The sequence below is a fragment of the Onychomys torridus genome, chromosome 4 (genome assembly GCF_903995425.1).
Source record: "Onychomys torridus chromosome 4, mOncTor1.1, whole genome shotgun sequence".
Taxonomy (NCBI): Eukaryota; Metazoa; Chordata; class Mammalia; order Rodentia; family Cricetidae; genus Onychomys; species Onychomys torridus.
Window position 1 is genome coordinate 134,012,411 of NC_050446.1, and position 26,918 is coordinate 134,039,328.

The 26,918-nt window shown below is 42.5% G+C and overlaps 3 protein-coding genes across 4 annotated transcripts in view; 1 reads left to right on the forward strand and 2 right to left on the reverse strand.

The window, feature by feature from the left end:
- The window catches only part of Sycp2 (synaptonemal complex protein 2), a 59,817-nt gene extending 48,096 nt beyond the window's left edge, over window positions 1-11,721 (reverse strand). The window contains exons 1-9 of the mRNA XM_036183180.1: window positions 11,669-11,721; window positions 8,912-8,973; window positions 7,987-8,130; window positions 7,028-7,156; window positions 6,236-6,340; window positions 5,960-5,984; window positions 2,118-2,203; window positions 982-1,067; window positions 690-724 (exon numbers count right to left, since the gene is read on the reverse strand). Coding sequence (XP_036039073.1) covers window positions 690-724; window positions 982-1,067; window positions 2,118-2,203; window positions 5,960-5,984; window positions 6,236-6,340; window positions 7,028-7,156; window positions 7,987-8,130; window positions 8,912-8,935 — 634 coding nt within the window. The 5' untranslated portion in view covers window positions 8,936-8,973; window positions 11,669-11,721. The remainder of the gene's footprint in view (window positions 1-689; window positions 725-981; window positions 1,068-2,117; window positions 2,204-5,959; window positions 5,985-6,235; window positions 6,341-7,027; window positions 7,157-7,986; window positions 8,131-8,911; window positions 8,974-11,668) is intronic.
- A 3,888-nt stretch (window positions 11,722-15,609) lies between these two features.
- Ppp1r3d (protein phosphatase 1 regulatory subunit 3D) lies at window positions 15,610-18,920 on the reverse strand. Its single transcript, XM_036185763.1, has one exon. It carries the CDS (start codon window positions 18,579-18,581, stop codon window positions 17,742-17,744), a length of 840 nt encoding a protein of 279 aa, XP_036041656.1. The 5' UTR covers window positions 18,582-18,920; the 3' UTR covers window positions 15,610-17,741.
- Fam217b (family with sequence similarity 217 member B) lies at window positions 18,125-26,390 on the forward strand. 2 transcript variants are annotated; one of them, XM_036185761.1, is made up of 4 exons: window positions 18,125-19,096; window positions 20,948-21,059; window positions 21,757-21,842; window positions 24,330-26,390. In XM_036185761.1, the coding sequence occupies exons 3-4, from the start codon at window positions 21,817-21,819 to the stop codon at window positions 25,447-25,449; spliced, it is 1,146 nt and encodes a 381-aa protein (XP_036041654.1). In that variant the 5' UTR covers window positions 18,125-19,096; window positions 20,948-21,059; window positions 21,757-21,816; the 3' UTR covers window positions 25,450-26,390. The 2 variants fall into 2 exon arrangements, with proteins under 2 accessions (XP_036041654.1, XP_036041655.1); XM_036185762.1 differs by having other exon boundaries at window positions 18,125-19,078.
- Window positions 26,391-26,918: the final 528 nt, after the last annotated feature.

Consider the following 26,918-nt stretch of genomic DNA (forward strand, 5'->3'; position numbering starts at 1 on the left):
GGAGTACATATTAAAGCTATACTTTACATATAAATCACTAAATCAAAATTTAATCTGCGTTGGTGGTATAGTGGTGAGGATAGCTGCCTTCCAAAATTTATTCACAGGAATCTAATGAAAACTTGAGTTCTTTGAAGTAAATATAGTGTTTAAAAACTGTCTATCAACTATAAAAATATTAGACATTATATTTCAGTAAGTCTTTTAAGATGGGGCTGGAGAGATGGCTTCGCGGTTAAGAGCACTGACAGCTCTTCCAGAAGACCCGGGTTCACCCCCAGCACCCACATGGCAGCTCACAATTGTCTGTAACTCCAGTTCTGGGGACCTGACACCCTCACAGGCATACATACAGGCAAAACACCAATGAATGAAAAAGAAAAAGAAAAAGAAAAGTCATTTAAGAAAAGTTTTTGCACAAGTCATTCTAATAAATTGGAACATTAGGTTACCGTCCTAACTATCACAAGGCACAATTACATTTCTCTAATTTTTGTTGTCATGACATATTATTTGTTCTAAGACATGCCTTTATTTTTACTAATCTAAAATTTTTCCTTTGGTTTACATAAACAGATTATAATTCTTTTGGTGTATTATCCTAGTAACATGAAGGCTAATAACATTGTCAAAGGTATATAACATTCATAAATTTGAAGTGATTTCAAATCTTGGAAAGAGATACTTACCTCCTACATTTAAAATCCTTTCTCCCATATTAGTCCTGTAAATGAAAATAAGAAATTATATGCTAAAGTAATATTAATTAGATAGAAAGTCCATTATGTTTTGGGGAAATAAAAACCTTAAAATTTATAATTGATAAGTATAACTAACTTTTGGAGAAAATATAAACACTATATTTTACCAAAAATTATAAGATTGTCAATCTTGATTATTTACTTTAAACTTGTGGTTGTCATGTTTCTTACAATTACTAAATTGAACAATTGATCAAAACAAGTTATTAAATATTATTACATGAGAGTTAGTATTTCTTGATTAGAAAGTATTTTGTTGGCATCTTGAGGTATTCTGTCAAGCATCAAATTCATTTTTTTTAAAGCCTAAAAGAGAAAGAAAAGTAACTTTGTTATCCAAGAAGCATTTGGAGAAATAGGTATATGAACTCAAAAGTCCAAGTTTTCTCTTAATCATGCTTTCTAAGTAGGGAATGTAAATCAAGTGAGGGAAAGGACGTCTAGTCTAAAATGCAACTTCAGTGAAGGATGACTTGTAGCAGGAATCCTAAAAGTTCTTATTAATAAAATAATAATACCTGGAATCAGGTATTGGGGTGAATGCTGGAAGACCAGAGAACAGAACAAACCACATTCCTCAGCTGATCCTGGTTCCTTAGACTGGATGATTTTCAGTCCTCCTCCGAATGTGTCTCAGCTGAACTACTGCTCAAAGCCTAAAGGCTTATCCAGCCAAATGCTTAACCAGCCAAATATTTCTAGTTTCTGGTCCTCATGCCTTATATACCTTTCTGTTTTCTACCATCATTTCCTGGGACTAAAGGCTCACTTTCTGGGATTAAAGGCATGTGTCACCATGCCTGGCTGTTTCCAATGTGGCCTTGGACTCACAGAGATCCAGAGGGATTTCTGTTTCTGAAATGCTAGGACTAAAGGCGTGAGTGCCACCATTTTCTAGCCTCTATATCTAGTGGCTGTCTGTTCTCTGACCCCAGATAAATTTATTAGGGTGCACAATATTTTTGGGGAACACAATACCACAATGACTCCTTTATTGAAGCTTTCACACACACTGTGAAATAACACATTAACTATTCTAAGATCTAAGGGAACAAGGAAAAGGTTACTTATTATTTACACTTATGGACACATACAATACTACATGCTATTTTGGCATTTACATACTACAGAACTCCTAGGACCTAAGACCTAGAAGTGTAGGGTCTCACATTAGTGATATACATACATAAATCCAGTTATGGATTTTAAATGAATATTTAGAAAACACATTGTCAAGCAATGAATTATTCAGACAACAAAAATATACCCCATGAAATTAATTTAAGAAACTTAGTCTAAGTTGTTATTTAATTTTATCATTTACTTTCTCATTTTTAGGTTTTAAAAGAAAGTTACCTCCTGCTGAATGCAAATATTCACTCTTGAATCAATAACCAGGGCACAGATGCGAGGTATGAAACTTTCCAATACTTGTTTTTTACCTGAATAAAAATGATAAATTACTGACAGATGCTAATTTTAAATCAATTTAACAGTCACTTGTTATCTGAGGTGTTTATGAAAACTAAGCTCATTAACTTTTAGTCATACTTAAAACATTTTATCAAAGAAAACATAGCTCTCAGGAATCTATCTCTAAATGACTTGAGATTGAGGGGTTTTTTTCTTTCTCTTTTTTTGGTTATTGTTGTTTAATCTTCACCTGTTAGCTATTTGCTCTTGTTACCTACTAGGAAAATCGTTTTGTTGTTGTTTGTTTGTTTGTTTTCCCAATGGAATGCTACTGGGTATTATCAACTACACTCCAGACAAGGCCCATGCCCAGGAGTAGGGGGCCAACATAAAATGGCCTTCATGTTTTGTTTTGTTGGGAAGGTACCTTTTATTTTCTATTATTACTTGGATTTTTTATTTTTTTCTTGAGGGAGGGAGGGACAGAGAGAAAGAGAGAAAAATGACTGAAGTTGAGTGGACAGGAAAGTGGGAAGGATCTGGGAGGAGCTGATGGATGGGAAAATACGATCAAGATATAGTGTATGAAAAAAATTAAAACAATTTAAAACTTCATCTTTTGAAGGTTATCAATAATAAATGTATTCAGAGGAACTTACTATATGCCACTTAATAACAGATTTGAAAAGTTTCAGCAATGGAAGTACTGCAAATGCAAAATGACAGTTTTTCAAAGTAACCATACTAAAAACAACTCAGATGAAAAGCTATATGATTTACTTTATAGGAGGGGGCTTAGTTTACATTAGTTCTCTTAGGACTGTTTCTCCTGAGAATTTAAATTGTTATGATAAATATAAAAATACAATTAATGAAAAGGTAGCATTAACTATTATTTAAATCATTAATTTGCTTAAACACATTCTGCCCTTGAGAACAATAAATAGCTATGTATGTGATTAATCAGCCTCAGTTACCAATCATGAGGAAGTCTACAGGGAGAAGAAATAATAAGTAACCTGGACCTGGTCATTCAGCACAATATACTTGCTGTCTATATAAAAGGTGACAAGCTGTAATATAATCTTCATTCTTTTATCAATGAAAATTTTGTTCCATTAGCTCAAGCTGACTTTTGTTCCATTTACAAGCTGACAAGCTATGTAAAATAAATGAAAAAAATGTTATTTAAAAAAGTTTTAAATTTTAAAATAACTTTTGCCTCAGCTTAAAAAAAAAGCTGACAAACTATAGCATACAAATTCTATTCTGCTTATTTTATAAAGCAGAACTAGTTTTGAGCAGGCACTCTGTGGAAAACATCTGTATTATCCCATTTACTGAAAGTAGTACCAAAGGCAAACTTCATTTTTATTACAAATAGTACCTGAGATTTCTTGGAACAAATAATATGTCATGACAACAAAAATTAGAGAAATGTAATAGCTTTGACTCAATTTTGAGGGTGCAGGATAACTGATTGCCTATGTGGATGCATGAACAACACCCCAAAACAAATTATTCCTGAGTATATAAAGGGGCCCACTCTTCAATTTTTCAAGGTGACTCAAGGATGTACAGGCCCATGGATGTATTCAAATCTATCAGGGAAAGCAGGCCCAAGAACTTATCAGCTAGCCAGACCAAGGAAAGGGTGCAAAATTTCCTCACCCATCCTCCATAAAGTGGGAGAAATTTAGCACTGTTATAGCAATGGCCCCACAACTGAACTGTCATCTGATGCCTGACATATGGGTCAAACACCAACTGGCAGAGAACTCTCAGCTATCCTTGGTAATTTAAAGCAGTATCCCACTGTTAGGGTGGATTATTTGACTGCTATCTGCCAATCCACTTGGTTCATGCAATCTGGACCTAAGCCCCACTGCTTCTCCTCAAAACCCTGCCCTGGTCTTGTCTCTACAGTTGGCCATATCTTTGCTCTCAATCCTGATTCTCCCATGGCCTGATCTTTAAGACAGCAGTGTCTTTCCTGGTGGTGGTTTGGGTTATTTTATTAACACAGTGCCTATTATATTTCCACCGCAGCCCAGTTCTAAAATCTCTTGAATTCTGCTGTAAGCATTCTGTAAAACACGTATGCATAGATAAAGGTATATTTATTGTGTGTTAAGTGATATGAGAGTAAATAGTAATTAAGAAGGAAATAAAAATACTCTGCATTCACTGTTGTGAGATATTTATACACTGTGTAAAGATATATTGCTGTGATTGGTGTAATAAAAAGCTGAATGGCCAATAGCGAGGCAGGAGAGTATAGGTGGTACTTCTGAGCAGAGAGAGAACTCTGGGAAGAAGAAAGGCAGGGTTGCCAGCCAGACACAGAGGAAGCAGGTTGAGCAGTACATATGGGTTAAGGGACCTCAAGGAAGAATGTAGATTAAAAACTATGGGTTAATTTAAGTTCTAAAAACTAGTTAGGGCCATACAGTGGTGGTGCACACCTTTAATCCCAGCACTCGGGAGGCAGAGGCAGGCGGATCTCTGTGAGTTCGAGGCCAGCCTGGTCTACAATGTGAGTTCCAGAAAAAGCACAAAACTACACAGAGAAACCCTGTCTCAAAAAAAAAAAAAAAAAACCCACAAAAAACAAAAAGCAAAACAAAAAACCTAGTTAGGAACAAGCCTAAGCTAAGGCTGATCTTTTATAATTAATGTCTCCACGTCATTATTTGTAAGCTGGAGGTCCCAATGAAAAAGTACTACAATTCACCTTGGCCATACTACCAAGGTAAGTAACTGGCACATGACTGCCACTGAAGCCACTCTACTTTTGTGAACTTAGGGCTATTCAACAAATTTGACACATTGGAAAGGCATTACATGTTTGTCTATGTTTCTGATAGAGTGAACACATGAAAATATCTCAGCCAGGCATTTTGGACATATGCCTGTAATCCCAACATTCAGTAAGGTAGCATCAAGACAATCAGGAATTCAAGGCCTCTCGGTTACATAAAGGTGGCTTGGGCTATGTGAGATTCTGTCTCAAAAGGATGGATGGATATATATATATATATATATATATATATATATATATATACACATATACATATATACATATATACATTCCTACATTCATTCACAAATATATGCAGAGGGCATTCTGGTTTTTTTTTTTTTTTTTTCAAACTTGAGGTCCAGCAATATTTTTGGGCATTGATTCTAGTAAAAAGTAAAACTGCCACATTCAAAGTCCACTTTATTGTAGCTGAGGAGCTTCCATACCACCTTCAGTAGGAAGTAATTACTTTATTGTAATGACATTCTGAAGAGCTGAGATTCTAAATAGCAAACATTTCAGAGAGTATCGGAAATCGATTAATACTTATAGATGATGGACATTTTCAATTAAAATATTCCATAACTGACAGATTTTTCCTAAAGATAACGCCAAATACTGGAATTTTCTATGTGATATACATAAAATTTCACTATAAACACATTAATTTTTAAAACAAAAACTTTGATTCCTGAGGAGACGCAAAAATACTATTTTCTGCCTCATTAGCAAATCCATAATACAAAACATTCTCAATTGTATCCATAAATTAATTTTGAAATTTGTTTTCTTATATGAAATACTTACCTAATGTCTGCATTTTTTTTCTCTTGGCCTACAAAGTCTAAAATTTTACTACCTGGTCCTTTACAGAAAACATCTGACTCTTTAATTAGAACCCGAGTTCCTAGGACAGTATTGTGTGTATTACAAAATTATACTAAGAGTTCCAAGTTGTTTTGAGGGAAATAAGATATTTTACCTTCATCGTTGATGTCATATACAACCTAAAACAAAGTAAATATATCATTTATAATTTATTATAAATCATTACAAAAGCTATTAAAATTTTTAATTCATAACATAACTACTTAAATTTAATTTATTAATAAATTATTTAATACTAGCCAGCTTAAATGCTTGATACAGTCTGGACAGATTAATCCAAGTCACTAGCCAGTCTATTAGTGACTCTTAGTACCAAAATAAGGAGTTTTCTAATAAACACATGCTTTGTAACAATCAATGTAACTTTTACCATCAAAAGATCAAATAAGTCTTCTACCATATTCATAACAGCTTCGTCTTTTGATTGTCCTTGGCTCAGAATAATCTCTTTGGACTTTTCAAACCAGGAAACCATGTAAAGATGAATATATATATTAGTTATTTTGAATTCCATTTTAACAAAATTTATGTACTTTTACCTAAGAATAAATGATATTAAAAATAAAATCTCCAGTATTGAATCAAAGAAATTTTACATTTTAAAATGTCTTGTATTTTTTAACTTAATCTTTTTCCTCACTGTTTTAAAACAGGAATAAAGTTAATATTAATTTCATTACAAAGACCCTTACACTTCCCTCTTTAAATTCCTACTACAGATACACTTGTTGTAATCAGCTAAAACTATCAAGATGATTTATATTATTTGGGTATTTTTAGAATTAGTTTACCTTAATTTGATTCAGATATGAGTACATAATATGTCCGAGGTACTAATCAATGTGCTGGCTATATGTCAGTGAAAATACAAAAATCACTGTCTTGTATTTTCCTGTGGGGGGTCAGGCAGTAAACAACCTAAATGACTTAGTTAACAGAAAATAATTCAAATAAAAGCCCACTGGCATCAAATTCACAGTTTTCAAGGAACTTGTGCAGTTTCCTTCTGACCTTTATCCTTATTACATATACCCATATCATAAAAATACATACCCTCAAAAGTTCTATATAAAGTTCCTAAATTTACTTTCAGAAGTTTCAACTGTTTTTTTTAAATAGGCATTTTTATCATTATCAGATTCCCCTATGAATATGTACTTATCTTTTGGACTAATCCTTGTTTTATCATGGTTAGAAGTCCAGCTTGTCCCAATATAAAGATATTCTTGCTACATCTTCCAACAGATATCAAGATGTTTGAAATAGTTTGGATATCCTTTTTGTTAAATTCCTAAAACAAAAAGTATGCATTTAAACTGCTGCAAATCTAAAGTAGTGTGGGGTAACCATTGTTCCAAGAGCAGCATCAATTTATAATCCTCATAAATCCTAGAAGGGCCATTCTTATCTTTCTAATGGAAAGGATGAGGAGAATGGTGTAATAAAGCACCTTGTCTCAAACCACCCAGCTTATGGCAAAGAGTGGATCGAAACCCTATGGAAGCAGTTGTCCCTTCTATTTTAAAGAGTTAAACTCAAGACAGACCTTGCTTGAGACAACAGGGTCTAGCTGAGACACGTCTGAAACTTGTGGTATTCCTCCTGCCTCAGCATCTCATGTGCTAGATCACAGGCATGAGTTACCACAAGTAGATAGAAATTCCTATTCAACCAATAAAATTCATCACCAATCTCAGATACCTGGAGCCAATTTGCAGTCACCTTTTCTTAATATAAATACATTTCAGAAATGTTCAATCAAATTCAAGGTCTTGGATTGTTTTGTGATTACTGTATTTTTTAAGTCACCAAGCACTGTATACCACCACAAATATGCTAATGGGTCTTCAAAAATAAAGTTGTTTTTAGGTAACCTTCCCTCTCAGATTAATAATAGTAGCCTTCGGAACATAGATTGTAATAATTTTACTATAGAAACAAGTTCAATGTGTTGAGATACCTCAAATAATAAACAAATGGTGAGATAAAACAACATTTAAATAATTGTAAGCAGTCCTGACCAAAGTTTTTCTCTGTTCATATTTTTTGAATGGAGCACTTCCTAGAACTAAAATCATATGTAATAATTTTAAGAACAATTAAACAAAAATGAGTGCTTACCCTGCATATTAAGTCATCCAACTTGTGGAGGAATTGTTTGCTGCATTTAATCTTCACATCTTCATAAATATCAATTTGTAAAAGTATCATCAAAGGTTTGAAGTCATTTTTTCTTAAGGCATCATCAATAAACTTTTCCAACTGCTGGAGAGAGACAGTTAACAGCACAGATATGCCAACAAAATTGGTCACTTTATGCGATTAAATTACCAAAGGATGGCTTTTGAATGAAAATAAATTACCTCATAAAATATCTTTTTTTAAAAAGCCTATTACTATTCAGAGTTACTAAATTAAAGATTTTCTTTGGTAACAATTTTAGACAGAAAATATTTTATCAAAGTTTCCAATTTATATTTACATCTTCACTGACTCAAATAAATCACAAACTAAATGAAAAATCAAATCAACATTATATTAACTATACTTACCACCATCGACAAAATCCTAGCATATCTGAGTACAAACTTCATGATATTTAAAAATAAAACTGCATCAAGATAAAATAATATATCCATTAATTCAACCTAAGTATTACCCTAATATGACTTTTATCAGATCTGCGATCTCCACTATTATAGTACAGCATAAGTAAACTTTCAGAGTGTAATCTGATCACTAAACAGATTTATTGGTAAACTACAGGTATAAATGTAAGATCACACAATTTAAAACTTTAATCTATCTATATATACACTAATCAGTGAATGACTATTTTCAATACTGAAAGCACAAAGAATCAACACCTTTCATATTTTATGTTCTTACTATACTTTTATTTTAATAAAGGAAACCATATTTAAACTACTCTTCAGTATTTCTTAAAACATTTAGTTTGTCATTACTAAAGACAGAGCAACAGATAGAAGTACACAAAGTTATTTGAGTGATTAAAATGATTGCTTGTGGTCTAGGGACTACATACTTGGAGGTCTGGTCTCACAGGCATTTTTATTTCCTTTAAGAATAGCAGGAGAAGACAGACACCTGTGAAAGAGAATATTTTATGTACCTTATTATCTGTTCTATATGTTTATAGTTTAAAGATCTTAAATATATGAGAGTAATTGTTGTCATACCAAATACGACTAGTTTCTTAAAATTCCTTTCTGGATATTTATCATATACTTCAGTTAAATTATGTATCTTAGCTAGGTGGTGGCAACACAAACCTTTAATCCCAGCTCTCAGGAGGCAGAGGCAGGCAGATCTCTGAGTTTAAGTCCAGCCTAGTCTACAGGGTTCCAGGACAGCAAGGGCTACACAGGGAAAACCTGTCTCAAAAAAAACAAACAAAAAAAACCCAAAATTATATATCCTGTCACAAATATGTGTTTAGTTTTGTTCCTAAGACATAGATTAAAATAATTCTGAAGAACTGAGGAATCAAGGAGAAAAATAACATGAAAGTTGAAAAGATTAAGAACAAGTCATTCAGAAAAGGAGAAACTCAAAAACTCCAGTGGCTAATGAAAAAGGAAAATATGTTACCTCTACAATAGAATTTGTAATTAGAAAATAACCAACTGCAACATTCACTGGGCTGGCAAAAACTATAAAAAGCCTGATAATGTGGAAAATAGAAAATGATGGGTATCTATAATATCTCTACCCTTTTCAAAGTGCAAACAGAAAAAAACTGTATTTCATAATATGAAGTTCCATTTCTAGTTTTACAGAAACATGGAAGTACAAAAACAGTATTTAATTCTTATTGAAGCACTGCCTCTAACAGCAAGGGGAAAAAAAAAAAACCCTGCCTTTGTAGGTGCGGAAGGGACAAAGTAGGTAAATAAATGCAATGTGCACAGGATGCAACTGGACACTTATACGTGCAGTTTAATCAACTGCTCTTTATCTCAGAATGAGGCTCATCTTAATACACTTTGTAAAAACAAAAGTGAAAGGAGACACAGATGATCTCTCTAGAGCGTGTTTATGAACATTTTAAACTACATACAAGATCAAGCTATATTCTGTGAAGTACATCTGTGTATGTGTTAAAAATAATAAAAGTGTGGAAGGATTCACATAGTGGATCTATGAACATGGCTTATTTATACCAATAGTGAGAAACAAGTAGGAACCAGGAATAAAAGTGACCAAAAGAAAGACAAAATAAAAAGGGTTTGGGAAGGGACAGAAGCTTCCTCTACTTGAGCCAGCCTCTTCTCTTTGTTCCTTAAGAGACATATTCATTTTATTCCCAAGCTCCCTTTTCCCAGATCATAAGCTTTCTTTTGCTTTTTAATAAAGTCTCTTTTATCTTAAATTACTTTCATTGAAAATTTATGTTAGTAGCAGTTAGCTAGCAAGCAACTATTAGAATATTGGGAAAGCTCAGTACTATAAAATAGTAACATTTATTCAAAAATATGAGTTGCTAAGACATTTTTAATGATAATATATAAGGTCAATAGTTAATTCTAAGAAAAACTCAATATTCCAGAAAATATTTCAAAATACATGTTATGAAAATATACTCATTTAACACTTTGAACATAAGTATTGTTTCAGTCCTAATGATTGTCAAAAAGTGGTAATGACAGTGATTGTTAGAAAATGAGAATATATAAAAATGTACTAATTTATAAATTAAATAGGTCTTTATTACTTATCCAAAATCACCAGCCCACTATCAAGTATCCATAATGAATGCATTAAGTTAGGGCAACTATTTTGCAATAGTCATAAAAACACCTTTTCATCCCCTTTTCCATTTTTCTGCAGTTAAAATGTATCTGTGAAAGTGAAGAATGAAACATTTCATTTCCAGTTTGAAAATGTGACTTAAGATAAAATATTTTGTAGAGACCTTTGTACTCTGTTTCCTAAGGGTCAGCAGCTGTCAGCAGCCCTGCCATAATGTTCCACAAACAACTGCAAGTAATGCATTTTCCCAAAAGTGCTCTAAGCCACGACACACACAGCAAGGAAGAATTATGTCGAAAAGTCATATTATGCTAGCCAGATGGTTCTATTGCCTATTCTTATTTTTCGCAAAGGAGCCAACCAAGGAAAAGGAAATTTTAATTAGTATCTATATAGGTGAACGTCTTCTTTTTCTTTCTTTTTTTTTTTTTTTAATAAAGAAAAATAACCCAGTTACCCACCCACCACCATTGCAGTAAAGCCAAAAAACAGTTCTATGGGCTGTTTACAAAGTCAGGCAAGCACATCAGAGGGAAAGCTACACAAAAGTGACCAGCTTTCCCACCGCGGGGGGAAACCGTTGAAAAGACCCTAAGGGAACTCCTAGGTGAGCTTGGGAAGCGCGCAGGGGGCAAGTGCTCACACTGGGCCAAGTGATGCCCAGGCAACTCAGTGAGGGAGGCCGGGGCTGGGCACACCCCAGCACGTGAGCGAAGGCTGAGGAACCCGGTGGCCGCCCGAGCCGCAGGAAGTCTGCGGGGATCCCGTGATACTGGGGGCCAACCCCGAGCCCGAGGCCCTCGTGCTCCCGCCCTCCCCCCAGGGCGCATGCTCAGGGGCCTCGCCCTCGCGCTTCCCTCGGCCCGCAGGCCTGCCCCAAGGCCCCGCCGTGTGGTCAGGCAATTCACCGCGGCCCAGGCCGCGCAGGCCTCGGCGTCTCAAACTCCTCACACACTCCTCCCTGTCCCGCCACGCCACGCAGCCCCCGCCGTGCCCTCCCGCCCATCCGGCCCCCTGAAGCCCCGCACACCCCAGCTTGGCGGCCTCCTCCTCCTCCGCGGGCGCGGGACGTCGAGTGCGACCGCGCCTCCTCAGCCTCCCAGGCTCCAACGGAAAGCGGGAAACCGCCCGTCCAATCAGCACCGTCCAACCAGGCCACGCTCCCTTCGACCAATCAGCACCGTCCAACCAGGCCACGCCCCTTACCCTCCAGCGACACTAGCTAGGGTGTAGCGGCACCCTGGTGTTTCTGGGAAGAATTGCGCATCTCTCGATCCCACTTCCGATGACCCCTGCCCTGTCCTGGTGGAAGGAGCCGGAAGTGATGGAAGCAGGGTCTATGGTGGTGTGCAGCTGCTTTCCTGTTCGGAGACTCAGGCCTCCCCTGGCGCGTGATGCTGTGCTACAGGGCCGCCCACCAATAGGGGGCGCTAACCATGTCCCACCTGGTGAGAAAACACAGGCCTTGAGGAGACACAGAACCTGCAGGCTGTGGGGCTCCACCACCCCTCAATGAAGCCGTTCTCATGCCTCTACATTCCAGCCATTGGGGCAGTGCTGTGGCACCTCCATTTTCTCTGTGCCCTAAATTTATCATGGCCCCGCCTTTTTGACAAATTGCACAGGCGTGCATGATGCTGCCTGCTTTGCATCCCCATGACAGACAATACAGCTTTATTCAACCCTTGGGTTATCCTGTGACCTAGTGGGGGAGCGGGACAGCTTCACACGAGGAGAGTTAAAAGGGGATGGTACCAAATCAGAGTTTAAAATGGTATGTTTAGTAACAGCTTGATTTCCTATCAAAAAAGCAATACTTTTTTTTTTTTATTGGATGACTGGGCTAGGGTGCAGCTCAGCTGTGGTCAGTATGCAGCAGACCTAGGTTTCAGCAGGGTTTTCTTAACTTTTCCTGGGGGATGAGATCAAATGTCTACTCACCCCAGATAGGGCTCCAATAACAGACCCAAAGCTGGGTTCCACCCACGTCTAGCTTAGATACCAGAGCTTTCTGGGCTTACTGATACCAGAGCTTGCTGGGTTTACTGACGGGGAGCAAGTGACCTCGAAGCAGCAGCGACACCGAATAACCTAGTTTAGCATGGACAATTAATGACGACTTCCTCATAGTTGCACCACCAGAGATGCGCTTCTTAAGGCAACCCTCCACCCCTCATATACTCTGGCACCACTCAAGTCCAGCCATGTGCAATTAGAGCAGAATGACATGTAGCTGGGGAGGGCCTGCAAAGGGAGTGGCTGGGATCTCAGGTGAGGGCCCAGTGATCCACACTACACAATTCCCTGAAGGAATGCCAGTAGCCAACAGGTTAATCTTCCCGGGTCTTACCAATGGGAACCACTATTCTCCTGAAGGTGATGGCTGTTGTGCCCAGAGGGTAGCCTTCCACAACAAACAGCCAACACAAAATTCTGACTGAAATATGCTCTAGAAAGCACTTGGAAAATACACACACACACACACACACACACACACACACACACACAACCAAGCAAAAAACCCTGAGTACCAAAACAGTTCAAATCACACAGAATATAAACTGCAGTGTTTCTTAGCTAGAATTACAGGCATCATTACAACTTTATGTCTTGCTAAATTGAATTTTGAGCTAATTCCTCATTAAACCCAAGGCCTCATGCATGACAGAAAAGTAATCTACTATTGATTTACACTTCCAGCCCTCTTTTACTTTCTGATACAGGATCTAAGTTGCCCAATTATGCAACTTGAACTTGAGATCCTCCTGCCCCAGCTTCCCAAATGGCAGGAATTACATGTAGGACCAGGGAGATCCTAATTTTAAAAAAACTTTTTTTTTTTTTTAAACAACGTATGCAGTTGACAGGCTTATCGTGGGTATTCAAGACATTTAGTTTGCAATGCATTTTGAATTACTTATATACATATGTACTAAGGGTATATAATACAAAACATAAGGTCAGATCACGTCAGCCTCACGACCCAAGACTTGCATCATTGTCTGCACACTCTGCTTTTCTTGTAATAGACTTACCATCTTCCATGATGCAATCTAGTGGTTTCCCAATCAGCGGCTTGTTAGGAGAGGCACAAAGGTGTCTTTAGATAGTTACATGAAGGAACAAAGTATAGCACTCCTGTTCTGAGGCTTTTGTCAACTCAACCCAAACCTAGACTTATCTGGAAAGAGGGTATCTTAATTGAGAAAATGCCTTCATAAGATTGTCCTGTAGGCAAGTCTGCAGGGTATTGTCTTAACTAACAATTGATGTGGGAGGGGCTAGCTCACTGTGGGCAGTGCCACTCCAGAACAAATGGTCCTGGGTTCTATAAGAAAGCAGGCTCAGCAAGCCTTGGGGAGCAAGCCAGTAAGCAGTACTCCTCCATGGGTTTTGCTTCAGTTCCTGCCTTGACTTCCACCAGGGATGGGCTGCAATGCAGAAGTAGAAGGAAACAACCCTTTGCTCCCTGAGTATTTTTTGGTCCTGGTGTTTTATCATAGTAATAGAAAAGTAAGACCACTCATTTATTCTTACCCAAAGTGGTTTTACTTAAAGGTTTTAAACTGTGGTGTTTGAAAGAAGACCTTATCAGTCATTATTGAAATTTGGTTTCTGGTCACATATGTTCTCTGCAGTGCCAGAGATCAAACTTCTGGCCTTGTATGTGTTAGTCAAGCTAAGAGCTGTATCCCCTAACCCCTTTCGAGTAAATTTAACTAGGTCTCATTGGAAAAAAGGTGTGGGTCATATCCCCTGGCAGAAAGCATGGAGCTGGAGAGCCGGTTGAACGCTGAAGTTGAGGGTGGCTGACTGTCGAAGAACCTCTCTTTTCAGCTCAGAAAATGGGAGTTCTTATCAATCAGACAGCACGGCTGATTAATTCCAAACACACCAAGAGTCTAGCATCTTGGCTGAGCAAATAAGACAAGGCGTGCTGAATGCCAGTTTTCTTCCTCCTTAATGGATGTAAAACTTTGTACTTGGTAGAGAGTTCCAGTGCAGGCCGGGCTCCGAGTCACAGAGGAATGTAAGAAAAATACAGTTACCACTCTGGCCTATAGGGTAAGCTGTTTTCGTTCTATCACACACTGTCGTACAGGACTATCCTCCAAGCGAAACTGCTGCCATCTTCATGAGTTTGGCTGGGCCTGCTTGCTAACCATCACCACAGCTGGTCTTGTTGATTGTTGACCTTCCTTCTTGAAGGGGTAGGGGGACAGGGAGAGTGACAGATACTCAGATACTCTCCTGAGTGCAGCCAGCGGCCCCTCCTAACCAGCTGTATGCATTTCTGCCCCAGTTACAATGGCCTGAGTCTCTGGGAAGGGACAGAGCAGCAGGTCTTGACCTGTGAGCCGTGGCCTCCACATATCGGATATCCTGAATATCAGATATTTACATTGACTCATAACAGTATCAAAATTAGTTATGAAGTAGCAATGAGATAATTTTTGGTTGGGGTCACCACAACGTGAGGAACTGTATTCAAGGGTCACAGCGTTAGGAAGACTGAGAACCACTTAGGCTAGAGGATGAGGGTGGGGAAGGATTACGGGAGGGAATCGATCTGCACAGACTTGGGGACGTCTTCATCACTGCTGAGTGCGGATCGCCCCGTATGACTTTTTTAAGGCCACCCCAGCCCTGCCATAGCTCCTTACCCATTGCTCCAAAATAAGCCCAATGAGTGAACTCTGGCAAAACTGTACTTTGCCTTTTTATTGGGATAGGAGGAGGGGTGGTGGACTTTAAGTCTCCTCAGAGAAGGTATTTTAGCAACACACATACAACTCTGCTATGGATGCAAAAGTCCCTTCCAAAAAGGCCCAGCACTCACCCATGTCTGGGGAAGGATGAGACTTTGTGTGAAATGATTTAAACACCAAGATGTTCCAAAACTTTGTCTTCTACAAGACACACACCAACTTAACAAAGGGACATTTTTACACATGTACTTTAATATTTAGACTTGAGTAAAATAATTTTAAGTGACAGGCAGTAAAATACATTTGGGGGACCAACCCAACACAGTGCACAATCCACACAATTTTAACATCTCAACAGTCTTAAGTGTGTCTTAGGGTCAGAAAGTTCACCCTGAAATGTCTTACAGCTTTTATTTATTTATTTTTTAATCAAGCAGAACTGTCTTTAAGCTTTAGATTTCAAATTGTTGGTATGTCTTAAAAGGCACCTTAGGGTTCTCTCAGTTTGGATGATATATTATTTACTTTTCTGTAATTCGACCCTTTGGACAAGTGATTGGCTTTCCCATGGACTGTAAAATTCTCTCCAGGCTTTGAAGCAATAATCCCCCAGACTGGGCTAACTTTTACCTGAAGAGTCTGGACCATTATCTTGCATTCTGGACAGGGGCCAAGGACAGAGCAGCCATGACCCCTGGGGTTTGCTGACCTAATTGGACAGTTCATTAAGCAGCAGGAAATGCCTCTGGGCTCCTCTCACTCTTGAATGTCAATGTAGTGCAGAGTCCTAACAGCCAAAGGCTGTGTCGTTTCACTGTGGAATTTTAAATCAAAACTTGTCTTAGTCCAGAAGGTACCAGAGAAAGCCAACACTGTTCTTGGAATTTTAAAAGGCAGAAGTTTCAAGTATCAAAACCAAACAGGTTAAAGGGTAAAATGCATCTTTTCCATGCTGATTTAACAAACATCAATACTCAAACACTCAGCGGTGGCAGATGTCACCAAGTCCATCACAGGACTTCCACTGTCTCAAAAGCAAAAGTCACACCTGGGAGTTCTTGCCCACCTCAGTTTGTTTTGCCTCAGTTCTAGCACCCGCTGACAGAGAGGCCACAGCTCAGCACCAAAAAGATTTGCCAGCCCCTCCACAGGGGGTTCTAAGCAGCAGGGACATCCTGCAAGAACAGTGAGTGGTCTGGACAAAGTCGGAGGTTTTGGTTGTTTTGTTTTTAAAAGCATTTAACATTTTAAAACTGGGAAATAAGCCCGTAAAAATGTTAGCAACTTTCCTAACTGAAGGCACAAAGAATAAAGTGGCGGGTAGCTGTGAAACCTAGCATAACTGTACAATAAAAACCCACTAGGTGTATAAAAACCTGTGAATTGTTTGCCTCCAATGCCCTGGCTATTTCTGAAAACACCACCCAGGTTCATTTGAAAGTTGACTTCCAAAATAGGAAGACTGGAATCTTCCCATACTTAGAAATAAAAAGTCATCTCTTTCGTGGAAAAGGTCACTGGGAAGGGCACTCCTGCCTGAATCCCTGTGGCCATTTGAAAACGGAAATAACTTAAGGCAAGATCTTTTCAAAGGTTTAGGTAGTTTCAAACCTAAACAGAAAATGGCCTGTTAAGGAGCAGACCCAGTGCCAGACCAGAACACAAATACATGAACGGTAGTCCCCGAGAAAGCACTGTTTGGGCCATGGTGCATGGTTGCAAGCTTTTCAGTCCACTCCTTCCCAGCTGTTGATGTGGGAGGCATCGCCTAACCAGGGCAGCCTCGAAGCCCAGAAATGGTTGTGTGATGACAGATGAGCTGTAAGTTTCTTGACTATTAATAGTTTCTAGTGTTTGGGAGGCTACAAACATTGGCAAGCAAACATGGTCTCAGGTTTTTACCGTCCCAGGGTAGATATGCCTCGAGGGACCATAATGTAGGCCACACTGTGTGGGTGCAAACAGACAACAGGCCTTCTTTAAGCTTACTAAATCTAGAGTATTCCTGAAAAGGCATCCACTATGGGTGGAAGGCTAACTTCACAATAATAAATAATGCCTACTTGTGTTTAGACACATTGAGGAGACATGCAAAAGGCCATTCTTGCAAAACACTGACCTGGGTCCTCCTGAAATTAAGGACCACAATCCCATGCATCTGCCCTCCCACACCCTTCCCCCCAAATACACTACACAGACTCCTGTTCCTCTGGCCACCAGGCTCTCCAGACAATTCACTAGAAGACACGCCAGGCCACTGCTGCAGGGCTTCACAGCAAGAAATGAGACCAGACTACTGGGAAGGAAGAGTGGAGTGGGAGATGGCCACTCAGAGATCAGCCCCCGTGGGGAAGGGGCTGCTGAGATGGACGCTCCCAGTTCACAGCCAGCAGCTCAGATGAAGTGGATCCAGCTCTCTTCACACTCTCCGCGAGGCATGTGCAGGGCATGACTACGACAAGTAAGGCTATAGTCACGACCATCGTTGTTGTCCCAGTACTCAGCACCAGCCACACGGTAGCGCAGTGCGAAGAGCACGTGGGAGCCGAGCTCCAGGAGGAAGGGTGGCACGGGAAAGCCGAAGGCGAAGATGTCCTCGGTCCCCTCGGTACCTGCAGGCCCTCTCCAGCGAGCCACTGCCTCATGCTCACTGCGCCAGCCAGAGAAGGTGTAGCGTACTGCCACCTGCTTCTCGAAGGCCACGTTGCACACGCGCACTGTGCCGCTGATGCCCAGGTCCGAACAGGTGACACGTTCCAGGCACACGAGCTGCCGTGCCAGGCGATCTCCGAAGCCCGGGGCTTCGATGGGCGGTGGGAAGTCGGGAACCAGGCACTGCAGCTTGAACTCCAGCTCCTGGCTGCTGCAGCACAGGTCCGAGTTGATGGACAGGCGCGACAGCACGTGCAACGGCACGGATGGGTCGTCCCCGGCGTTAAACACCTTGACCTGCGTCAGCTCCAGGCCCAACGCGTCAGCGAAGCGCACACGGAGCTGCCGGTTGCAGCCGGCTCGGCACGCAGCGCCAGAAGCTCCCGCAGCCTTGGCACGGCGCTCTGGGGAGCTGGGCAGCGAGCGCGCGCGCCGCTGGATGATGGGCTGCAGCTGAGGGTCGCAGCCCGGGGGTCTGCGGGGTCGCGGATCCAGCTCTGAGAGGCAGCTGAGGCTCCGTGGCGCCGGTTTCCGTAAACCCGGGGTCGGGGGCATCGGGGCAGAGCCAGGACCTCTTGACATGGCCCAGCCGGGGGCCAGGGCGGGAGTCCTGGCTGCACACCCTCTGAGAGTCCTGAGGCGCCGCACCCTGCAGGGAAGCTGTGTGCTCGCGGCCTGGCTCGGGTCTCAGCGGCAGACGATCTCTTAGGGCCGACCGCACTCTCCAGGCCGGCTTCCCCGGGCGATGAGATGAGCCTTGTGGGGTGGCGCCTGTGTCTCCCTGCTCTTACAGGCGTTTACGGGAAGGCCAGGGAGCCCCGCCGCCCGGAGACGGAGACTCAGCTGCCTGCAACTTCTCTTAGGCGCAACTTCCCGGCGCGCCCCCGGCGCGGGGCCCCGCCCCTCGTGACGCCGCCCGTGGGCGCGTCCCGCTAGCTTGCCCCGCCGCCCCGCGTCGCCCCAGGCTGCCTGCCGGAACCCCGCTGCCCGCGCCAGCCCCGTCGCCCGCACCCGCCCAGCCGCAGCGCGCAGCAGCCACCCCCGGGATCCTCATCACGTGCGCTCAGGCCGCGGAGCAGGTCTGCTGGGCTGCCTTGGTGCGTGTGCCCGTGCGCTGCAGCCATCCATCAGGGATGGTTTCTGCAGCAGCGGAGGACGCGCTGGGTGCTTGCTGTGGGGCCTTGGGCTGGAGGAGTACCGGGTGGGGGTGGGACAGAGCCCAGCCTGGGTTGACCTGGCGGCGAGCTGGCCCTAGGACTAGGGTGAGCGTCCAGCCAGCCAGCTCTGGTCACCTCTCCAGCAACCTGGACTAGCGGCCAGACCTGGAGAAGCTTGCAGCTGAGAGAAGCATCTTGCTCACACCTCCCCACCATGCTGTGCCTCCCTATTGGCCAGGCAGCCAGTTCCCTAGGGAGGAGGTGGGGGACGTTGCTTCCGTTTGCCGGGCTTGCAGCCAGAGAGGAAGACTGGGAACAGGGGCTAATAATGTCCAAGATGGATTGTGCAGCTGCCCGAATCCAGCTTCTGGCTCTTGAGGAGCATTTTTGTAGCCAGAATTTCTTGAGCTTTAGTTTTGCTGATATGCAAGCTGAAACCATGCGTTCTCTGCCCCTCCCCCTCCGCCCCCCCCCCATGTCTCTCCCACCTCCTGCCCCCATTCCCCACCTCCGCATCCTGATTGCACCATGGGCTTTTATTTCTCCCAGGAACTTCACACACACATAACTCGGTTATGTATCGAGTTTGTCAGGTAGATGAGGGGCCAGGATGGCACCACACATTTAAAGGGCGCCTGGGTCAGACATGCCTTCTTGGTTTCTTTCCCAAGAATAGCAGAGAACGAGGTAAAGAAAGAGGGTAGGCAACAAACATTTTCTGCGACTACAAGGAATCAAGCTTGTTGATTGTGGGACCATTAACCATAAAAGGCCATGGTAGGATTTTTGTTATCTTCAGATGCAAACCTAAAAGTCTTACCTGATTGTGGTGGTTGAGAAAAGTCTTCGCAGAGCCCACCTCTTTTCTATTTGGTAGAGGCTGGGGTATTATGACAGAGAAATGTTCAGTTTCTTAGGCATGCTCTTTCAACAGGCCCCTCAAAATAACAGGAATTATGACTGTCTGTGGCGTGGGGACCAGCACTTCATAATGAGACAGCATATAACCCGTAATGGGAGTTAATACTCTGATGGTTTTTTTACATTAAAAAATTTGCATGTATATGTATACACACAGATGCTCTAGGAGGCCCAGGTGGGGGTGTCTGCCTGGAACTGGAGGTACAGGCCCCTGTGAGCCACCCACATAGTGCTGGAAGCTTACCAGGGGTCTGCTGGCAGTATGACAGAGAAGTTAGAAGGATTCCGAGGGTGTTTCCCCACTAAAGTCTTATCTCTGTGGAAGGAGGGCCTCATGCACAGTCTGTATACTTTGGACTGTCTTGTATTACTGTATGAGTGAATGAATGGACATGGGAGCTGTAGAGTAAATGATGAATTTAATTGGAATCATTTCCAAGGAGTGAGTGTGTATACATGTGTGTAGGTGGGGCTTCAGGATCCATTCACAACACTCATAATACTGTGGTCTTATACTTAATAGACACAGGGCGGGGGGTGTAAGTGTTCCCAACACCCATGTCTGGCAGTTCACAACTACCTGTTACTCTAGCTCCAGGAGGCCTGATGCTTTCATCTAACTTCTGATGACATCCACACTTACATGTGCATATTCCCTTACCACACACATATAATTTATGACCAATGCTATCAAGCTATAAACACACAACAATACCCTCTCCCGCTTCTCATCTCGTAGCACCGAATTCCAAGCCGCTGCACAGTCAGAGCTTCAAGGTTTCAGTGTGGTACAAACACTTAGACCAGAAACACAGGGACAGGCAACCCAACTATAGCCCATACTCACTGCCAGTATTCTGCTGTTTCCAGTTCCAGTGGCTCGAAGTCCTTTTCAAAGATAAGAGGAATAAAGAAGTCACCTCCCCAGTTGTCATCATCAGGCAGCAGATTGAGCAAGACTGTTCTGAGCACTGCAGAGAAGGTGATGTAACTTTGGGAGGAAATCTTGCTTAGATTTGTCTTGGTACTCTCTTGTTACATGCTTCAAGTGTGCAAGTGTGTGCATGTGTTCTGTTGCATTATTTATATAATATTTAAATTATTATTATTTTAAAAAAACCACTAGAGAGTATGTCAATATACCAAATGAATAGTTTCATTCAAGTCCATTCCAGTGAACCAATGAATTTATTGGGGGTCTCTTAAAGGTATATGAGTTACCAATAGTCTCAATCCAGCATGAGGACTCAAAAGAGTAGCATCCCTGGAGTCCCCACCCCAGGTAGCCTTCCACCTCCTTTGACCTCTACCACTCCCTGAGACCACATGCTGTTGGGTATGACATGCTGGTGGCAAGGGCGAGCCAGAGATGGGGAGAGGGGCCCTCAAGTGCAGTTCTGACAGCTTGCCCTCTCCAGCACCTTCAGTGGAGAAATGTTGATAGGCCCTCTCTTTTTAGGGTGTTCCATGACTTCTTTCTACTAGGGAGACTAATAGGCCTGACCTTACAGATGTCTCCTGTGGATGATCAGCTGTTCTGAGTCAAGACACTAACAGTCACATCATGCCATGAGGATAGCTGTGCCACTGTGTGTGTATATGTGAGTGTGCTCATATTCCTGCACAGGCATGTGAGTTCATGGTACTTTCTGATCACTAATCTGTATTATTTATTTTAGACAACCCATCTGCCCTCAGATGATGAGCATCCCTGTGACCTGTTCAAGAAAAGGAATAGGATGAGTGACTGTCGTCAGAAAAGCAGGTGACTGGTTTCCAGACCCCATCTCATCATGCCACAGCATCCTTCAGTTCTCCTGAGCTTCACCTGTGTGTTGTCTAGGGCGGAAATGAGTAGACAGTGTCTTTGGGCATTGTTAGCTGGATTAGTTGCTGGCTTCCTTCTGCACAGAAGGGAGGGAAGCTGCTAATGGCTGGTATGTGTGATGGCAGCTGGTTGTGAACAATTTTTTTTTTAAGATTTGTTTATTTTTATGTGTATGAGTAGTTTACATGCACGTACCTCTGTGCCTGGTACCTGGAAGGCCAGAAGAAGGCACTGGATCTCCTGGAACTGGAGTTACAAGTGGCCCTGAGCTGCCCTGTGGGTGTTGCTCTGCAAGAACAGCCCATGCTCTGAACTGCCAAGCCTACTCTCTGATCTGTAATCAAAATGCTAACAGTTGTGAATTCCTAATGACAGCCATCTCTTCGTTTGTTCACATTGCCTGCTTGCACTGATCTGACGTAGTCTGTGCTGGTTCAGTAAGTGTGAAGCCTTTTCAAATAATTGATGAGTAGTCTCAAGAACACCACACAGACAGACCTCTCAGCTTCCTAGAAAGTACACTGACCCGCTTCTTCACCTGCATCTTCTCCCACAGCTGGCTCCTATCATAAGGAAGTACTGTTAACTTTAGTTAAATAATGTGTGGCTGGGAAGTAAACCAGAAAGAAAGTATTTCATCTCCCGTGAGATTCTGCCTCAGTTTAGAGTGCTCTAGAAGGAGTTCACTGGTCTATTAGAAACGAAAGTAGGTGTTTCCTCTCTTCTCTTTGCCAGCTGTTCCCAAGACAGCATTCATCCTGTTTTCCATTTATGTTGAATTATCATGGTACCACATGACTTTGCTTCTATGCTTTTTACATTTTGCCTATTTTGTGTGTATGTATATGCGTGCCTGTGCATGCATACCACAGTGCATGTGGTTTAGAAAATAAGTTAAAGGAGTTGATTGTCTCCTTCCACTATGTGGGTCTCAGGGATCAAACTTGGGTCATTAGGATTGGGGGCAAATGCTTTTACCTGATTAGGCATTCCTTCTACCCTTTTTAAGACAACTTTCCCCTAGTGTTTCCCACTTGAAAAGATGCTAATAAACATTTGACTCCTAGTATATGTTGGAATGAACAGTGAAAAACTTACATACTAAAAGTTTAGTTGTATCAGAGTCTCTACTAGTTGGTGATTAAACAGTGAAATCCAGGTTGGGGATAGCTTAATGGTGTCAGTACTTGCTGGGCAAGTATGAGGACAAAAGTTTCCTAGGAACTCGTGTAAATGCCGGCCTGATGTATCAGCTCACTTGCAATTCCAGCCTTAGAAGGTAGAAACAGGAACCCCAGAGCAAGCTGGCTGGCAAGACTAGCCGTATGTGCCCGGAGAGATGGCTCAGTGATTATGAGTGCACACTACTCTTGCAGAGAACCCAAGTTTGGTTGACAGCACCCATATCAGGTAGCCCACAATTTTCTGTAACTCCAGCTTAAGAGGGATCTAATGCCAATGGCCTCCTCAGGCTCCCTCAATCACATAACATGCACATAACCACCTACCCACTATACAAATAATTGAGAATAATAAAAATAAATTTTAAAGAAAAACTAGCCAAATGGATGAGCTCTGGGCTTGATTGAGAGACCCTGCCTCAATAATTAGGTGGAAGGTTGATCAAGAATGATTCGTGACATCAACTTTGGGCTTCAAGTGCACACATTGAACCCATACACATGTGAAAACATGTATATACCCACACATTTAAAAAAAAAAACAAAACAGTGAAACATTTTCAAGGTGTTTTAAGTACCAGGGATTAAACCTGGGGCTTTGCACATGTATGACAGACAAACAGTCACTAATCTGCATCCTAGCCACAAAATTTGAAGTTGACATCATATCTACACTTCCCCTAAAATATGTCTACAAAAGGAGGTTTAAGGGTTTATTTCTGAATATTTCCCAAGAGGTTTTTGTTGTTGTTTTGTTTTGAGGTAAGGTAGCTCTGGCTGGCCTTGAATTCACAGAGCTCTGCTTGTCTTGTCTCCTGAGTATGGGGATTAAAGGCATGTGCTTCCAAGCCCAGTTGCATTTCTGAATATTTTCAAACACTGTTGACCACTAATAGAACAGACCAAGAGTCTTATGACAGCTTTTAAAAGTGATTTTTTTAAAGGTATACCCAATTGCTCTAAAATTATAGGATAAGACACATTGGAAATGGTTGAGTTTTTAAATGCTCACCATTGTTGTATAGGTCTGTCCACATTTGGGGTGTGCGTTTGCTACTGGCCCCTGACTGGAGCACAGAGGGAGACTGGTTTGCAAACCCTGCTTCTATAAAGTGCCTGGAGGCCTCAGATTAGTAATGGCTAAAGTGTCAGCAGGAGACTCCTTTTTCTCTTATCATCAGTGATTATACTGTGATTTTACTTATTTATTTATTTGTTTGTTCATTTATTTATTTTTCAACAGTGTGAGTGCCGGCTCATCTTGGAGTCAAGTACAATATTCAAAGACTTCTGCAGGGAAAAAGCAGGGTAGATCCCACCTGGGAAGCAGCCTCCTTGGCATCTCCCAGCCTGCAGCAGATAAACTCATGGAACCCATTTCCACGGAGGGAAGACAGGAGCAGTGTGTGCTCAGCTCCAGGTATCAGGCTGCCTCTGGAAGCAAGCTGTTCCTTGACTTTCGGTCCATGAAAATCATTAAGGAGGGCGCTGACGAGGACAGTGCAAGTGACCTGTCAGACTCAGAAAGAGTTCCCATTCCTCCTTCTCCATTTACGCCTCCCGACCTCAACCTTCGAGCAGAAGAAATAGACCCAGTTTCCTTCAATCTTCACCCAGACCCGAGCCGGGCAGAACCTGAACACTGCTACCCTGACTTTCTTCCACCCCCTTTCAACTCCTGGGACCTCCAGGACATGGCTGTGGTTCTAAACACAGAGTGCAGGAGTGAGGCCCTGCCTCGGGCCACAGGCTTCCTTGGGAAGTACATAGACAGACTTCTTCAGCTGGAGTGGCTACAAGTCCAAACTGTGCAGTGTGAGAAGGCCCGAGCTGCCAAGGCAAGGCCCCATGGGGCCTCTGGGGTGCTGAAAAGCCCTCGGCCGGGTAAGCTCCTCACCAGTGCGCTATCCAAACCATTACTATCCCCAGAAGGGATTCCAAAGCCAGGCCCTTCTCGAAAGAAAGGTTTTCACCATGAAGAAGCCCACCCCTCTTACTATGCATTTGAGACTTCACCTAGATCTGTAGATGTGCCTGGTCGCCCCAGGCTGTGTTCTCAGAAGCAAGCCCCTGAATTGAGAATGGAAAAGAAGAAGAAACCAAGTAAGAGTCCCAAGCTTCACCTCCGTGCTCCACCCTGTGCAGAGGGCAACCCTGCAATGGAAGCCAATGGTAACATCCGAATTCCCAAGCAGTCCCCAGTGCTTCTGGACCCAGTGGACTCCTGTAGGACCTCCCGGACACAAGCACACTCAGACCTGAAGAAAAAGGGAAATGCAAATAACTGTGGTCTCCCCTCTTCATCCAGTGAGAAAAAGCTCAAAACCGGTGGAGCAAAGCAAGGCACATATAAGTTGAAGTGACCACTGAGGTGAAGAGTCTCAAGGGGGGCTTGCCCCAAAGTGATGGTGAATTTGAATCCATTTGTGGTCACTGACTCAAGTAGCCAGATGACTCTCCAGTCCTGTGTGTCCCCCCCCCCCCCCCCCGCGCCCCAACACTTATTTTCAGAGGTCTCAGTAAGGCTCGGTAAGCTATTCTTGGTATCCGGTCTTAAGCACTTGAGGGACCAATAGGTCAGAGTTAACTCATGTGTCAATGCACAGAGGATTGGGACGGCAGTGCTGGTCAGCCATTGTAGAACTGACCCGAGTGTCCTGTCTCTGGAGGTTGGGAACCAGTGTTTGTTGCTTTACGTGAGAGAAACCCTGGAGTTTCACAGAAGAAAGGCCCTGCCCGCTCACTGCCTCCTGGCTTTGCATAAACCCTCAAGCAGAGTCTCTGCCTTGGGTCTTTGTCTCATGTGCTGCCCACCCTCCTCCAAGCCTCAGGTCCGCTCCGCTTAGGATCACATGAGTTTCTATTCTGAGTGTCGTTTATCTGAGCCAGCTCCTTGCCGGAGGCAAAGGCATCTATCTTGTCTATCTGGCGCACTTCACAGGCATTTCAAGTCCAGGGGTCATTCTGTAGCCGTTTCTGAGCTCTCTTACCTGAAATAAAAACCACTGGTAGGTTTTCAGAGGGAAGGTCAGCAAGCCCAACCATGGTTGCTGCTGGTGGTGAGGCAAGAAAGAATCGCGTTGGCACCTTAGACCTTGGGGGAACCAAGAGCAATATGTGGGAATCTCCAGTGTAAGTTGATAAGTTACTGACTAGGGACCCATATCCTGTAGTTCTCCATCAAAACTCATAGTCTATTTCCATTTGTAGGAGCAGGGTTTTCTAATCATGCCTGGGAGGAAGCAGACACATTTGCGATTCTCTCTCTCTCTCTCTCTCTCTCCCTCCCTCCCTCCCTCCCTCCCTCCCCTCTCTTCTCCCTCCCACCCCCCTCTCTCTGTGTCTCTGTGTGTCTGGATACTGTCCCAAGTGTTCTTATCTGCTTGTAGTTTCCTGGCTCTCACAGGATCCTCTTCCTCGGCTGCATTTGAGTCTTATCTGCCCTGGGAGCTTTCCATTCATGTGTATCTGCAAACCTTCCCTTGGCTGCAGCTTCTCAGACAGTAAAACAGCTATTAGACTTGTTTGGGGCATCCATGATTCTATTGGTTTTGTTTTTTGTTTTTTGTTTTTTGTTTTTTGTTTTTTTTTTAACCTTTGGGGAAAAGGACCAGGGTAGCTTGTTGCAGTTGGAACTTCCACATAGCCACAGGTATCACAGATGCCACAGGTACCACAGATACCATAGGTAACAGCAGAAGGGTGAGAAAGGTTATCCTTAAAACCAGTTGCTAAGGTCAAAATGCCAGGCTCTCTATGTAAGGCCTGAAGTCAGCCATATGAAACAACACACAAGCTTCTCTAGACTTTTTTTTCCAGGACTTTATTTTCT

Bases quoted from the DNA above. Each gene is read 5' to 3' on its own strand.
- Fam217b (XM_036185761.1), top strand. From the start codon at position 21,817: ATGAGTGACTGTCGTCAGAAAAGCAG. The intron at 21,843-24,329 runs GTGACTGGTTTC...ATTTTTCAACAG, and splicing joins GACTGTCGTCAGAAAAGCAG to TGTGAGTGCCGGCTCATCTT.
- Ppp1r3d (XM_036185763.1), bottom strand. From the start codon at position 18,581: ATGTCAAGAGGTCCTGGCTCTGCCCCGATGCCCCCGACCCCGGGTTTA.